We start from the raw sequence: 15,991 nt of genomic DNA on the forward strand, positions 1-15,991 counted from the left end.
ACCCTCCCGAAGAATTAAAAATGAAATGTGATTAATCTAGTGTGCTGATTTTTACTGGTCCAAGTACCTCAAAGACACAAAGGCATCAAACAGTTTAGGCAATCAAGCAAACCGCCAGAGAAAAAGCTCAACAAGCTTAAACAATGAGATGAAAAAACAATTTTGGTTCCCGTCGTTGTTAAAAACTAAGCGGCTACATAGAAAAATATATATTCAAAAACGTAACGGCTCAACATTTACAGTTTGGTTGCATAGCAGTTTCAGAAAACACATGCATCCATGTCTACACAAACGCATTGGATATTTTAGTACAAATCTGTTAGATGTATGACAGGCATTTCTATCCGTCACATCCCTGCTGTAGAGCATTACTAGCACATTTAAAGTGTCTTGGCTTGCACCGTTACATCGCTGGCAAGTAAGATGGGTGTAAAATATAGTCTCTGACATGCACATATATTTACAGTACGGTATCAAGCAATGGTGCCTTGTGATACGAGTTTCATTCGTTCTGTGACAACGCTTGTAACTAAAAACACTCAAGTCATCTTTTAGCCCTCCATAATAGTCGTACTTTACACAAATGGAAATGGTTACATAATTAAATTGAATTAAACAGTTTTTGTCACACTGTAGCGCGTGAGTGGCTGCCTTTCCAGCAGCTCCTATATTTTGTTGTTCTACTTCTTCCATTCATAACTTTGCTGCTGTGAATTGGGAATTTCTCTATTGCGAGACTAATAAAGGTTTTTCTTATCTCTTATCTTATCTTATCAATTGAATAGTCATTGTGCTTCGTGTCTTGACCACTTGGAGGCAGTATAGTACAGACAGAATGAGCTACTGTTTATTGAGCTATCCTTTTAGCTCATCAGTAGAGCAGTACTGTCATATTAGTCTCTTTGCAGAGGATAAAGAATTTGACCACAAGTACTTCCTGTCTTTATTTAGCAGTAACATTAAGATAGAGGACTAATAGGCTAATCTGTGGGGGTGTTTTGAAAAAACAAGGTGTAATTCTGTTTCATGTTTAGTTTGAGAGTAAACTGGAAGGGGCAAACTCAGGTTGGAGTCTGTTTTTTTTAAGACTTGTTCTTTATTTGCCCAAGTGCTGCTTACTGTGAAGTGAGTCGAGTTCATCTCATATCTCAAGGCACCGCTCAATTTGGAGTTATAGTTTGAAGAGATTTGAGCAAGCTATAAGTAGTCAACCTGGTAAAATAAATGCTTGTTCTATTGAAAAAAATGTATCAAAGAACTTCAATCATTTCTCCCACATATAAAAGATGGACCTCCTCAGCATGCACTCTATGCCTCTTGAGATCAGTGTGAGGCTTGCAACCATTCTGTACACTCACGAGTATTCACGCTACGCTGACATCTCATCAGTTTGTTATTAGTCATAATACTGAAAGTTGTTGTTCCTATTTATAAGGATAATCTGTGAAGTTTGGTGCCATTTGCTCCAAAAAGTTTGGAGTGTTACATTTTTTCCAAAACTCACCAGAGTTGTAGTTTCACACAGACATGAAAAATCATTTTTGTGTCATACATGTTTCCAATTGAGGACAGTAGATGTGGGCTTCAAACAACAATAGATTACCATCGGTCACAGTTCAAAAGATCGAAACCCAACTACACAAATAAATACATGCACCAAACTACTGTACGAAACCAATAACAAAAAGCCTTACTGGAGAAAAAAGGAAAAACAACCATAAATATTAAACACTAGAGATCTTCAGTTTCACAAGTTTAAGGAGAGCCAATGACACGTCGCTTTCAGATGTTCTTTGGGAGTAATGTCCCACTGAAAACAGCTCTGCTCAATGCAGCATACTGTCACATCATGAATCACATTAGTCAAGGTTACACTGTACTACTACTTCTACTATCATCCAAATAGCTCTTTTTTGGCAGGTGGATAATTTCAATTTAGTAGGCAACACAGAAATTCTACAAAACTGCACATGAAAACAAGAAAAGTGAACTTTTAAGTATTTTGTCAGAGACCAGCCCCTGAAACAGCGGGATAAAAATGTCAGAAACAAACAAACAAACAAACAAACAAACAAACAAGCAAACAAAAAAACTGAGAAGAAATGTGTTGCTATTTGATTTTTAGATATGTAGATAGAAAAGATAGAAAGAAAAAAGATATGCAAGCAAACAGGCCATAAAACTGACCCGTCATCAGCATTGACACAAAGCCGGCCAATGCTAGCAAGAACTACCCAAGAATGAATAAAGAATGCTAATACACACAAACTGCCGTTTATCATTCAATAAATCCATTACATTTGTAAAGTTTCAAGGCCATGCGTAAAATATCCCAATCAAGAATGATAAAGGAATCTTTCAGTAGATAAGGTATACATTTTTTTTTTTAAAAAGTCGATACACCTCTGTTCAAATGCCAAGTTTTTGTGATACAGGGAACAAAATAAATAATTTCAAAATATTTTCCACCGTTAATGTGACCTCTAATCTGTAAAACTAGATTGATTAAAAAAAAAAAACTTTTTGGCATGGGAAGTACAAATAACAGCTGAAATAATGTGCTCACCTGAGTGTAAACATCCTCTTATAACTGGGATGTTCAAAATGAATCAATCACATTCAACTCAGCACCAGTCAGCACAAACATTCACCATTTAAGGTTAACATTTAACACCAAATAAAAACCTGTGTTTCTAGTAGGCTTTTCCTGACATTTTTTTTTTTTTTTGCTGGTTAGTAGAATACTGAAGATTTTGTATTATTGCATTTTGTATGTGATTTTTAACTGCTCATAATTCCTTCCACCTTGTATAAGGCCCAAGTTCCATCTGAAAAGTTTTAGGCCACATTAATGGTGGGAAAAGCTTTACAATGATTTATCACAGTCTCATTTTATATGTCACAAAAAAATGGATTTGTATTTGAACTGGGGTGTGTAAGACTTTTTATATCCACTGTATGTAACACACATTCTCTGGAGTGAAACAGTGGCTCAGGTAGCAATAATTTTGTCCCAATTCTCACCTGATTAGAGCCAAACAAACTGCCCGAGACAGCTTTGTCCACTTATTTTAAAACTTAAAAGCATGCTGAACGGAACAGCCTGGAGTGTTGAAATTCACGTAGTGGCGTATGCGTGCTCCACACAAATTGCGCCTGAAACATTCACTCCTAGAACTGGATTGCCTTAATGACAAACAGCATGAATTTCCTTTCAGAAGCGACAGCAAAGCAAACATTCCTTCCTGGTCAAGGCAAACTTCTGAACAACAATGATACAACAACCCTTGGTTACGCGTACCTGACGCAGAGTTGAGTCCATCCATGGAACTCTAAAGGACAAATGACACAATATTGAACTAGTTTACATTCCGTTATTTGTATTAAGTAGACCCAGTCTCATAAAAATATTATACAAAACCTTTTGGAACACTTTTTCTTTAAAAGTTCCTTACGTACCTCTACTTCACTGCTATCTTTTACTAATGATGTTACATTTCAAGATGTGATAATATAAACAAATGATTCCTATAAAAACTTTGTATGGGTCGTTTTACCCATCTTGAAAAACGGGTAATTTAATCAAAGTAACTATAAATCATTTTTCCTTCAAGTCACCATTGTATTCCACTAGATATCATTCAAATGATTTTCCTCTAGTCCAAAATACAAATCAATTACAGCGTAATTAGTGCACTTGCTTGACTTTGTTTTATCAACCCTCCTGCAGCAAAAGTTAAGTCGAAAACAAATTAAAGCAGGATTTACAGTATTTGGCTAATGCTGAGATCTCAAGTAACTCCTACAAAGGCACAAACGTATCGACAATGTTATTTCATTAAATATGATATAGAATAGTCTACCGATTTCCTCTCATAACACTTTCTCTGCTCCTTTCAACCACATGACCGCCATATTACATTCATAGCACACTCTGCTCAAACTTTCCTTCCACTTCTACTGCGCCGTGCTGGACAGCTATTTTTCTCTGTCTATATACAGTCAATCTATATCACTCAAATCTAGTTCACATAGCGATGTTTTCAAAGAGTTGTCTTAAAAAAATAATTCGGGGCCACCGATGAAATCAAATGAGCAGAACACAATCTATGGCCCATTTCCATCTCCAATCATCTCATAATATTTTGACCCCTCGTGCACATTTGATAATATAGGAAGAAAGAAATGGAAAAAAAATCCACAAATCTTTCCGAAAATTAGAAAGAACGGGTTATGCCGTTGCCCGGCTCTTGGCTGACCAGCAGGTTATCAATTTTCTCCATGCTCCGCGAGGCTTTCAAGCCGCTCTGCGCCGTCACTGACTGTGACGGTGACTGGTTGAAGAGCGACTGAATGCAGGCCTCACTCTCTCTTTGGTTTTGACCAGACTGGCTGATGGCAATGAGATGGTCAGACAGTGTATTTCCTGGTGCGCTCATCAGCTGACCACATTCTGCGGGAGTGGAGAAAACAAAAGGTCGATCAGGTTTATTGAAGATACTACTAACAATAGGTATGGGAATTGATAAGAATTTCATGATTCCAATTCCATTATCGATACCGCTTGTCTGTCGGATTCATAAGTGGTTCTTTTATTGATTCTCATTGGGTGACAGGGTGCAATAAAAATGAATCGCACTGCAAAATGAGGCGCTTGAAGCGTCCTCACCAGATGCAGAGTGCTGGTTCTCTGTCTCTTTACTGTTTATTTATTTATTTTCAACAATGCACAAAATAGGAATTGATGAGCGGAATTGTCAGGAAAGCAAAAAACAAACAAACAAATCAAAGGAATCAAATTGGGACCCGTCCTAAAAAAATTAAACAGTTATCGATTCCCACCCCTCGCGGTCTATCAATACCTACTTGGAAATGATATCCCACTTACACTGTCACAGTAACTAACAAAGGCATGAAAAGTGTGAAAACCAAAACTATTAATGCTTCATTTTGTTAAAAATAGCATGTTTTATGTGCCAAAAACAGCCCGCTGAGGTGGTTTGGGCATCTGTTTTGAATGATTTTTCGATCTGGACATTTTGGGCTCTCTGTTCTTGGCAGGAAGCTGTTTATTAGAAGATAAGGAGCAGCTTTCTTGAAGAAAGTACAACACGCCCAAATGAATTGCTGTTTTTCACTTTCGTAATCCACATTGAATTGAGGCTGTGTTGCTGCGTGCCTGTTGTGCCCTCACCCACTCAAAGTTATATCTGTAGCCACCTTCAGAGTGCAGCATAAACTGACCCAACTGTACGGCTTGGTCGAGGAAAGGCTTTATTTTAAGAAAGTTGCTCAACCCTTTTTTTTAAAATGTGAGGATGAACCAGTTAATCTAAAGTTTGTTCTATTTTGGATTACTAAGTGGTTAGAAAAGGTTAGAACGGTTTTAAATATGGCGATCAAATCGCTCACCATTTTGAATTCCAAAAAGGAAGAGTTCAGATTCTTGAGCCTGGCTGGGCTGACCGATGGTCCCACCAACTGCAGATTGGAATAGAGTCCCTGGCTGCTGAACAGGAGATGAAGTGGTTGTTTGGAGGCTCGCCACGCCATTCGGTGAAGCAAACATGGCTGACTGTGCGAGCTCCTGAGACAATCCGCCTTGCAGAGAGGCCATGTTCGGCGGACGCATGAAGAGCCCCACAGACCGCTCTTGCCCATTGTTTGTGGTGTTTCCAAGTTGCATTGGTTGCTGAGCCTGATATAATACTTGCTGGCGTGTGTCATTAGGGTTACCTAAGGCCATGGGCTCGGGGCGGACTTGTTGGTTTACCGTCACCATGCTGGCCTGTGAGAAAAGCAGCGAAGCGTTCTCGGGCTCTCGGGAAACTAGACTACTGCTGGTCAAAGGAGGCATCTGCCCCTGATTGCTGAAGAGGATGTTGGATGTCTGGTCTGTGGTCGGCAGGGGGTTGTTACAGAATAGTAGCCCAGCTGGCTGTTGTTGAGCTGGAGGCAGCGCATTTGCAGGTGGATGCTGAGAGAGGTTCTGAAACAAACAATGCTGTTGACTTGGCTGAGCGAGGGGCTGAGGCTGGGAAGGCTGCTGTTGCTCCATCGGTGCTCCTTGCTGAATGGGAGAGAGCTGAGTCTGAGCCTGAGCCTGAAACACCGATTGTTGTTCGGGGGCAGGTGTTTGGAGAGCACTGAGGAAGGCCAATTGCTGCTGTTGGCTACTATTGGTCGGAAGCTGACCTGAAAGAGACGTCTGGGGGAGGAAAAGAATAGGGGTTGAAGGTTGCTGGTCAGGGGAGGGCAAAACTGTCATGGGGTTTTGGAAGAGCACGGCCTGCACCTGCTCTGGAGTGTGAGAGGCGTTCTGGCTATGAAACAGACCTCCCTGGGGATCATGCGCTTCAGCCAAGGGACTGGGATTGTGGAACGCTGGTGGTGAGGAGTGTGAGGGTGTTTGCTGGAGGAAGTTGGTCTGAATAGAGAGCAGATCAGTGGTCTGCTGAAAGAGAGACGTTTGTTGTTGCTGTTGCTGCTGCTGCTGCTGCTGAGCCTGTTGGAAAAGCGATCCCTGGTTTGGCAGAGCACCTTGTGAGGAGCCCTGCTGCTCCACATTCACACACTGCATTTGAATTTGTGATTGGAATATCTGTTGCAGATTCTCCAGCACCTGCTGCTGCTGCTGCAGTTGCTGCTGATGAATTTGCTGCTGTTGCTGCTGAAGTTGCTGGTTTTGGATCTGCTGGTGTTGCATATGGTGCTGTTGGTTGGCCATTGAGTTGTCTGACTGAAGTGGCAAACCAAACGCTTCAGGCTTAAGCTGTCTTACTGCCTCCTCTAACTGGGCCACTTCGTCTGAAGGGAACATGGGCAGCTGAGGTCCAGGATCACCACATGGCCTCACCGTAGACCCAGAGCTGCTGACTTGCCTCTCCTGTCCAAGACCCACTATTGGCTGGATTGTAGTTAGGGCCTCTGTGTTGGTAAAAACTGGGGCCTGGCTCTTGTCGGGGTCGCCTGAGGACTGTGGTAATGAGTTGGAAAATTCTCTGTTGTTATTTAGATGGCCCGCAGACATTTCTGGGTTCTGCTGGGCTGGACAGAGATCCAGTGTCTGCTGGCAGAACCAATGACAAGTTAAAACATTGATGTAATTCATTGTTTGTAAGTAATACATTAAGAAAACAAAAAAATCTGGTCACTAGGTTATAATCAATTACCTTGAACACCCCAGTGGTTTGGAGGTTGTTGGTGACCTCCATTGGCATGACTTCTTCTTTCTTGACTTGAGGCAACATACAGGGCCTCAGAACTGTAACAAGATGTATGGAAGGCTTAACCACCAATCGGTACATATTTACTGGTAGTTGTTCTTAAAATAAACATCCGGGTTGAAACGCAGTCCTTAATTCAAATATCCCTTGAGCGATACAATTTAAACTAAACACACAAAAAAGACGGTTTGAGCTGCTGTTATGCATAACCTTATGAGACCGCCACATGAATGTGTACACAAAAGATGAGTTGCATTCATTCTTTATGCCGACTGCCTGTTTTTAATGTGACGGGACCTCCACAGCAGCCATCATCACAGAGGACCATCAGCCCCATAGCTGTTTGTTCCCATATTCACAGTCACCCGCACACTGAGCTATGTAACTGAAAGCGACTGAAGTTGACCATCACAAAAGAGATTACACTTGGCGATACCAAGCGAGTGATCATCACACATGGGCCGACACACTACGACAGAAAAACTGTGACCCAGTATCAGGTTTGGAGGCTCCACGTACAACATTCTGTCCTGAATTATTTTTTTATTGAACCAAAACAACATGGCACCATTGTCAACAGAGAAGCTTTCTTTGGCCACAATGTGACACAGGATTTTGTTCAGTCAACTTTTCCGTAGTTAGAAGCGGACGTTTTCAACTCAGGATGCGTTTGGAACTTCACTCTGATGTCCTAACACCACTCTGAGAGTGCTTGTGTCGTTTCAGGCAGAGAGTGGCCTCCTCCCACGAATTTCCAAGCACAGCGTATGTTATAAATGAAACAGCAGCTCGTGCTTGTACTGTTTCCATCAGTACCGACTGAAGCACTGGGCTCTGGCACTCCTTTTTTGGGGCACTCTGAATAACCAAACGTTTGGCATGAAGCATTTCACAGATTTTAGTGTAATTATAATAGAGTACAGTAGTTTTTTTTTTACAGGCCCCGTGGCATGTATTATATTAAAATTAGTATATTAAAATTAGTTTTTTTTGTCTTATTGTTAGCAGTAGTAAACTGTGACTAACATTTGATCATAAAATGAGTGAACACAGAAAGAACCTTTACTTTTATCGTCAAAGGGACATGTCTTCACTGGAGATGATGTCTCTTTCTTCACAAAAACTTCAGTGTTTCCTGCAAGACAATGCAGTCACACATTTACACATGACTAGGAACTTGCACTGCGAGCTCGAAAGAGATGATGACCTTTTCGGCTCACCCTTAATGAAGTGAGACGATTGTACTTCATAAGAAAGAGACACAAACCAACCTGCGTCTGGGTTGTAAGTAAACTGTTGAACATCATGGGATCTGCCAGCGACGGTGACCACATAGATCCCCACACACACAGCAGAGGTGATGCTTTGGTTCTGGTAAGGTGGAACCTTCACGATCAAATGATTCTTTGGGCATAACATGAAGTCAAGAAGAACAAAAAATGAACGGATCAATAAATACATGAGTAACTTTAATTCTACCTACATTCATACAGTAAGTACATCACCGGATTGATATTCTCTATAAACACCTTCTTGATATTCTGTTTGAACAGTAAAGCTAGTCATTTGTACAATACCTTAAGATGAAATTGCTTTCCAGGAAGGGAACAAAGTAGGGCTGAACGATTTCAGGAAAAAAATTTGAATTGAGATTTTGACATTGCGACTGTAATTCAGAGCTGATTGGTGTGCGTGACTATTCATGAGTAGCATGCCACTTCCGATTGGTGAGCGTGGCTTGTTTGAGATTTTAGTACAAACAACTGATTCTGGGTCAGCTATGAGTGCGAAAAAAAAAAAAGAGATTTCAATTAAAATTATTCACACCTAGTGTAGAGCATGTTTTTAACAACCAGGAAATATTTTTAAGGTTAGTCAGGAAGTCTGAGGAAATCCTTTATTGTCATACCACACAATCCACTTGAAATCAGCCAATGCAGGACCACTTACTCATCGCTGTGTTTTATTCGAAGCCTCAGAGCAACAATTGAACTTCATTGATGGTTTCCTGCTATTGCTGCTCTTATTTTAACATTCAAAATGACTAATTTCATCAGATAAAATTTACTTCAAGCAGCTTTCTGTTGCATTTTATTTAAAAAAGGCCAAATAACTGGAAAAATGCTCTGAACTGGGAATGCAATGACTTAGTATAAAATGTCGTGTTACCTGTAAACTGTTCACCCCAAGTTTGAGTGAAAGGACTCTCTTACAACTTAATGATTTGATTCCAATTTAGCGGTCTACGATTCAATTGCAGATTATTGGTGCATTTTGAATGATTAAAAACCATTTGTCATGATCTAAATGTGCTTGATGAAAGTAAAGTACAGATACATTTACTTGCATTAGCTTTGAGCAAAACAAAACGTAAGCTATGCAGAAATTTTTGCCAGTAAATATTTCTCAACATTGTAGGAAGTTGAACAGATGAATATTCGAATTAGGCTCTATCAGCCCTATCACACAAAATCAAGTCACACATCAATAAAAGTGAGTGTGTACCATCGATCCGATTCCTTTGATTGCTTTGTCTGGCTAAAAATAGTTGTCCTTTTTATCACGCGTGTTAATGTTTGTTAGCTTTAAAAACGATGTTGATCTCACTAGGATTAGCTTGTTAAATAAAAGCTGTTTCGCGGTGCATAGCTAAAGATTCATACATTTTGTTCCTTTGGACCGCTTTGTTTACAAGAGCAAAGGTCAAAATTGTCACACCTCCGAGACTGCGTATTTAGGTCACGATACAAAGAGACCACTCAAACCTTTGAACCATGCAGCAGCCATATAAGATGATTACATCTAAATCACCACACAAATCTCAAGTGGCTTTGACTTAGCTTATTAATGGCCGCCACAAATCACTTGCCTCAAATAAAACGAGGAAAATGAAATCTAACCTGGTGAAACAATTCCATATCAATTTCCGCCTCCGTCTTCCACGAGGTTTCATCTGAAAAAGAAGATAGTTCTTGAATTGGAAATGTTGTCAGAATGCAATCCGAATCTAGTTTCATTTAAAAACAAGGTGTCGTTTCTTACCAGAGACATTCTCTTGAAATATGACTTTCGCGTCTTTGAGAAAATTCTTGCCAATGATGAAGAGCTCTTCTCCGCCCCTCACTGAGCAACTGTGCAGTGATTTCTTCAGAATCTCTGGTACTCCAGCCGGCTGAGCTGTTGACAGAGCGGGTATAACAATACTAAATTTCTGAGAATCAAACTCAGCCTGTGCGGCACAAAATTTGCTGATAACACCTCCCTGCCTAAACATTGCATTTACATTTTTATTATTCAAGCTGCATAACTTATGTTGATGTGCCAAAACAAGCACAGTGAAATGTGAATTTAAAAGCTTGTTTCTGTGTTTATTTTCAAAGTATTTATTCAGTGAAAATTCAGTGGAAACGTGAATATTTTTTTTGCAAGTCAATTTACAGTGTGTTGCAGTGTTTCTGCACATGCCTTAAAATTTGAAGTTAGCGGCCACCGTGCACAGAGTTAAAAAAAAAAAAAAAGGTTGAAGCCAGTTTGTCAAGCATGATTTATTGATGACAAAATTAAGCCAAATATAGACGCGCCAGTTTACCTTTCCTCAAACCGTATAGTACAGTTTGAGAGGGATTGCACTGTACGGTAAACCTGTTAAAAAGGAATAGATAAGATTTCATGTTGACATACCGCAGAGCTTAAACAATGGTTCGTTCTCAAAGCAGATGTTTTAACATGCTAGATGCAAAAAAAAAAAATTATATATAATATTCAAAACATTTCATAAACCCTTTTTATTACTGAAACATATATGTGCTGTACATCTGTGCATTCATGCACAGCAATTACTGTTTGTGAACAGATACCGTACTCCCGCGTGGTGGATCATTGTGAATGGCATCACACTTCTATTGTGATGTCTTTCCTTTTATTCCTCCCATGTCAGTTCTGCCAAATTAACTTTCCTCCGGCCGTAACGTCTTTCCTGTTTAGAAAGCCCCCCCACATCCTTACACTGTTTGCATGATCACACATGACACAATGGAAGGATTTTACACAATGTCTTCTGAAGCTTACATCAAAAAATACAGAACCTTCTGTTCAGACCTAAGACCGCATTAAACTTTTGACGGGGCTTCACCAAGTAAAGACAAGAAAAGACGTGAGGCGCTAAACTATTTTGTGTGACATTTACATATCAACCTTCATTATGTTCTATCCACAAAGAATGAAAAGGAACAGCTTCACTTACTGCAAAGTATGGAAGATGAAAGCGTTTGGAGTGTGAGCACTGAACCATCTGGACGTGGGATGTTGACCCGAAACACAAGCCGAGCACGCGTACTCTTCTTCTTTGACCCTGCCACGCCGATGCGAGACTCCACATCGGCATTTCGGAGTTTCAGGATGCCAACACAATCCACACTGCAGAAAGACTCAGTGTCATCTTGGGGAAAGTATGCAGCTTCAGTAAAAACATTTAGAAATAGAACCGTTTGATTGTTGATGAAATTGCAAATAATGTGCTTTGAGCTCGACCAATGTGTACTTTTGGAGGCAGTTAACAATTCCAGTGTTTGGCAGAATTTATTTATTTTTTTATAATTAATCTGTGGATTATTGAAAAAATATATAGAAATATAATGAATACATTTTTTTTTTGTGGTCCTTTAACGCTTACAACAACAAAGCTATTAGTTACAGGCAGAAACTTTAGAATATTCTGTCGTTTATCCATCCATTTTCTGAACTGCTTTATCCTCACAAAGGTCGCAGGGCGTGCTGGAGCCTATCCAAGCTGTCTTCGGGCAGTAGGCGGGGGACACCCTGAACCGGTTGCTAGCCAGTCTTTAGTAATTTTTTTTATTTTTTTTTATTTTACAACAGAGGAATTTTCAAGCACAAAAACATGCCAAAAAGCATGAACTGTTTAGTTAAAGTGTGAGATTTAGGCCATAAATGTACGCTGTACAAAAGCAACATCATGAGTGAAGTTACTAACAAAATAATTTATGCACAATACACTTCTATTCCATAATTTTCTTTGCCATGAAGTGAGAACTTCAAGGGGTTTGACAATAAAACCCATAAGAGTCCTATTTTGTGCACACGACTGCTCAGCGTGCTCACCCAAACAACAAAGTACATACGCTAAGGTCATGTTGGTGCTTGGGTCCAAGGGGACTTCAATGACAGTTGTGCCCCCAATGTCCACCTCTTTGCAGGCTGTGGTATTGCGGCCGGTCACTCTGCAAGCTTGGTAAAATCCATGGGGCCTCACCCGCTCAGCATCGATTCCCACAAAAACTTGCAATATGACTGGCTCATTCACACCCTCCAGCTGTAACACACATGTAATACAACAATTTGCAAATACAGTACAAATGCATGCAAATGCATTTATATTTGCAAATTGTGTGTACAGTTATATTGAGTTTTTGCCGAGGTTTAAATCCTCAAAAACAGCATCTCTTTGCCTTGCAAATGATGCATCGCCATGGCAACAGCGTGCAACAAAATATGTTTTCAGTAAGATTGACCTTTACAGTAGGGAAGCCCTGCTGAGTGCGGTCTTTCACAGACCCTCTGCTGCCCTCCGTCAGATAGCGAGCCCGGTGCTGTGGCTCAGGCTGAACAAGGATCTTCAGCTCCTTCTGTTCACTCTTAGATGGGTATTGCATGGAAAGAACTCCTTTTTGGTGAGGCGCCCGAGCATTTTCTTGTGGACTGTGGAAGAAAACGGAAAGAAAGGTTGACAGAGGCCCACAAGTTCTTCACTATTTCCTCTGGCCTCTTGTTTAATATCTTAACATTTAAAGGAGAACACAACATGCAACCTCTTATCCTCACGAGGGTCACAGCAAGTCATGAATCAGATTACAACAATAAGGCAAACAAATTTGTGGCTTAATCACTCCGACTTTTCATATTTCATGAAACAATGATGTGTAAACATGTGGGCTACACGTTTTAAGCACTGTATGAACCGAGAAACTAAATAAGGAAGTAAATAAAATATTCATGGATAAAGAATAAAGCCTAGCGAGGAAAATTGTATTCTACTATACTTTACAATGTCACATTGAACTTAATTTCTTCGCCCAAATCGGGCCTACTTTTTTTTCTTGCGACTCAGACTCATGCACTCCAAAGATCAGCTGATTGCGGTCCGGACAATGGCCAAGGCTGACAACATTGCCTTTGTTTTCTCACCAGAATTTCCTACAGGATCAATAAAGTATCTACCTACCTAAAAACAATCATTGGTCAAAGTGCTCCACAGTTGCCATAGTTCACTAAGCAATATTGACGCCTCTAATCAAGCGAGTGAATTGTATCTGTTTATTTAATCGGCACTGCTTATCCTTAGCCTTTGAGAGAGCCACTGTAATTCACAGTTGGCAACAGTAGTTAGTTCCTACTGTTTATGGTTGTGTTTCAGTCACTGGGTGCATCACTGAATAACTTTAGTGAGAGCACGGATGAGTTTGGGGGGCCTTCTCCTCACGATCTTGGCCACGGTGTTGTTGTCACCGACACCACATTGACGGTGGTACAAACCTTCCTTTTTGTGCAGTCTTGTTGTCCGTGCCGAGCTGGGAAAAGACAAAGTGTGGTGCTTTGGCACTGTCCGCATCAAAAACATCCATGCTGGCTTCATTGGTAAGCAAAGATTTGAGCCCCGGCCTTTGTCGTGGGGTTCGTTTCCGTGACTTTCGTGGCACCTCTGTGTTGTCGTTGTAGGAGGTTGTGCTCATGATACTGAAGTTGGAGAGAGAGTCTTCCATCCAGATGCTGTTGCTGTGCTCCGAGTCCAATGATGTTTCAGCTTGACAGGACATGTGACTATCGCTAAGTAAGTCTTGCGGAGGCGGAGAAATGTTCAGTTCGGTGCGGCGCTTCGGGGGCATCATGTGTTGATGGGGCTGATCTTCCTGGGATGTCGCACCTAAACCTCCTCCACCCTCAGCGGCGGGCAGGCAATGACCACCGCCATTGCCGTTGGCACTCCCACCTTCAGCACCAAGGCTCTCTGGTACAGCTCTGCAAGTTCTGATGTCTTCTGGGTCGACATTGCCACAGTGTGCAGGGTCACTGGCTGAAGAACTGCATTGTTGGGTCGAACTGGAAGAGGTGGAAAAAGCACTGCGGGGGCCATCCATGGTCATAGAGCAGGGCATGCCATCTACGGTGCAAATAATTAGAAATTAATGTCATTTCATGTAATGCTGCCAATTTGTTCCATTTCAGAACTTAAATGCTCATCTTTGTACTGCGGTGCCTTGAGATACGAGTGACTTGATTTGCAAGTTTTTCAGACAAGAGCCATCATTTGATAGATTATTTATTTATTTACTTTTTGCTTTGAAAGGTGGTAATAAACTCACATGGTTTTTTAGCAATAAGCAGCAGTTTGGCCAGGAGTTAAAAAAAAAAAAAAATCAAAACAGAGGCTTCAAATTGTTTAATGGCACTCAAAAGAATACAATATTTTGGGTACGAAAAACAAACACATGGACTTTAACCCTTAAAGCAACAGATTAAACACAAATGGTGCAGCAACGTGAAGATGAACAATGAGTTCTCAGTCATGTATTCTTTACCCCTGTGTAGAACAATTAATATTAGTGCTGTACTGATGAGCTGGGAGAGGAGTTGACGTGACTCAAGGAAGGAATTTTTGTTTTTTTTGGTGGTGTAAGGCTCGAATAATTAATGGGATTTTCATTCATTTCAAGGAGAAAAGATTATTTCAGACCGGCATGGTCACGGGACAAGTTAAACTTGTATCACAAGGCACCACTGTAGCTTATACGCAATCTTCTTTGATATATCTTTTTTTTTTTTTTTTTCAAACTAGTGGAGGGTCTCCCCTTTCAGGTGGCTCTTTTATATATATTGTGATGACTTCTGTTGATTGTATCCTTTGATGTAATTAACTGGAAGAATTTTTGATCATCTGCTATTCTAAATAACTTTCCAACAACATTCATATTTGAATCCACATTCTACAGTGTACATGTTCAATAAAAAATGTGTTTTTTAATTTTTGAAATAATGTCTGATTCAAATACAACTAATTTTTCAATTGCAAGACATAATTGCATTATCAGGTACAGTGATACCTCCGCTGACGAACGCTTAAGCTCACGAACTTTTCGCCTCAAGAACATTAAATTTGCGAGCATATCGTCTCTGCTGACAAACTAGTTTTCGGAGGACGAACCAAACCATGCGGTCGAACAGCGCCACGGTGGCGGCCACGAGAAGCTGACGCACGCTCACGGCGTCCCATTTCGTCACCTCCTTTCTTTGAGTGCGGACGTGGTTTGTGTTTGATAGACATTTTGGACCATATTGAGTGTACTTTTGCTATTATGGGACCGAAAAAGACCCCAGCACAGGCTAGTGTTAAGCCTAAGAAGACATTAAAGAAAATTACGATCGAGCAGAAGAAGGAGATCATTGAAAAAGACGAACGAGGTGTGCGTTTGTGTGACTTAGCGTCCCAGTACCAGTACGCTAAGTCTACCATTGCTACCATCCTTAAGATGGAAAGGATAAAGAGTCTCCTTCTAAGAAGCAAAGAAGAGAAGCCACACCGGAGATTGAGTTACCTACAGTCCTTATGGAAGGTGACTCTCCTTCCAAACAGTAACTCCCTCCCTCCCTCCTCCTCCCACTCCATTCCATCAAGCCATCAACTACCATCACAAAGGTAAATAAAACGACTTTATTATACAGTACAGTTTATTTCTTTAATTACAATACAA

At 40.6% G+C, this 15,991-nt stretch overlaps 1 protein-coding gene across 8 annotated transcripts in view; it reads right to left on the reverse strand.

Moving 5' to 3' along the window:
* Positions 1 to 2,514: 2,514 nt before the first annotated feature.
* The window catches only part of nfat5b (nuclear factor of activated T cells 5b), a 34,148-nt gene continuing 20,671 nt past the window's right edge, over positions 2,515 to 15,991 (reverse strand). For 6 of the 8 annotated variants that reach the window (XM_019886809.1, XM_019886812.1, XM_019886814.1 and 3 more), the window contains 11 exons: positions 13,779 to 14,403; positions 12,758 to 12,944; positions 12,368 to 12,558; positions 11,470 to 11,642; positions 10,269 to 10,403; positions 10,127 to 10,179; positions 8,498 to 8,630; positions 8,287 to 8,361; positions 7,173 to 7,264; positions 5,413 to 7,069; positions 2,515 to 4,453 (listed from right to left, as the gene is read on the reverse strand). In XM_019886809.1, the coding sequence (XP_019742368.1) occupies positions 4,218 to 4,453; positions 5,413 to 7,069; positions 7,173 to 7,264; positions 8,287 to 8,361; positions 8,498 to 8,630; positions 10,127 to 10,179; positions 10,269 to 10,403; positions 11,470 to 11,642; positions 12,368 to 12,558; positions 12,758 to 12,944; positions 13,779 to 14,403 (3,557 nt within the window). In that variant the 3' untranslated portion in view covers positions 2,515 to 4,217. The remainder of the gene's footprint in view (positions 4,454 to 5,412; positions 7,070 to 7,172; positions 7,265 to 8,286; positions 8,362 to 8,497; positions 8,631 to 10,126; positions 10,180 to 10,268; positions 10,404 to 11,469; positions 11,643 to 12,367; positions 12,559 to 12,757; positions 12,945 to 13,778; positions 14,404 to 15,991) is intronic. The other 2 variants (XM_019886811.1, XM_019886810.1) reach the window with 2 other exon arrangements.

The sequence above is a fragment of the Hippocampus comes genome, unplaced genomic scaffold (assembly GCF_001891065.2).
Source record: "Hippocampus comes isolate QL1 unplaced genomic scaffold, H_comes_QL1_v1.1 scaffold261, whole genome shotgun sequence".
Taxonomy (NCBI): Eukaryota; Metazoa; Chordata; class Actinopteri; order Syngnathiformes; family Syngnathidae; genus Hippocampus; species Hippocampus comes.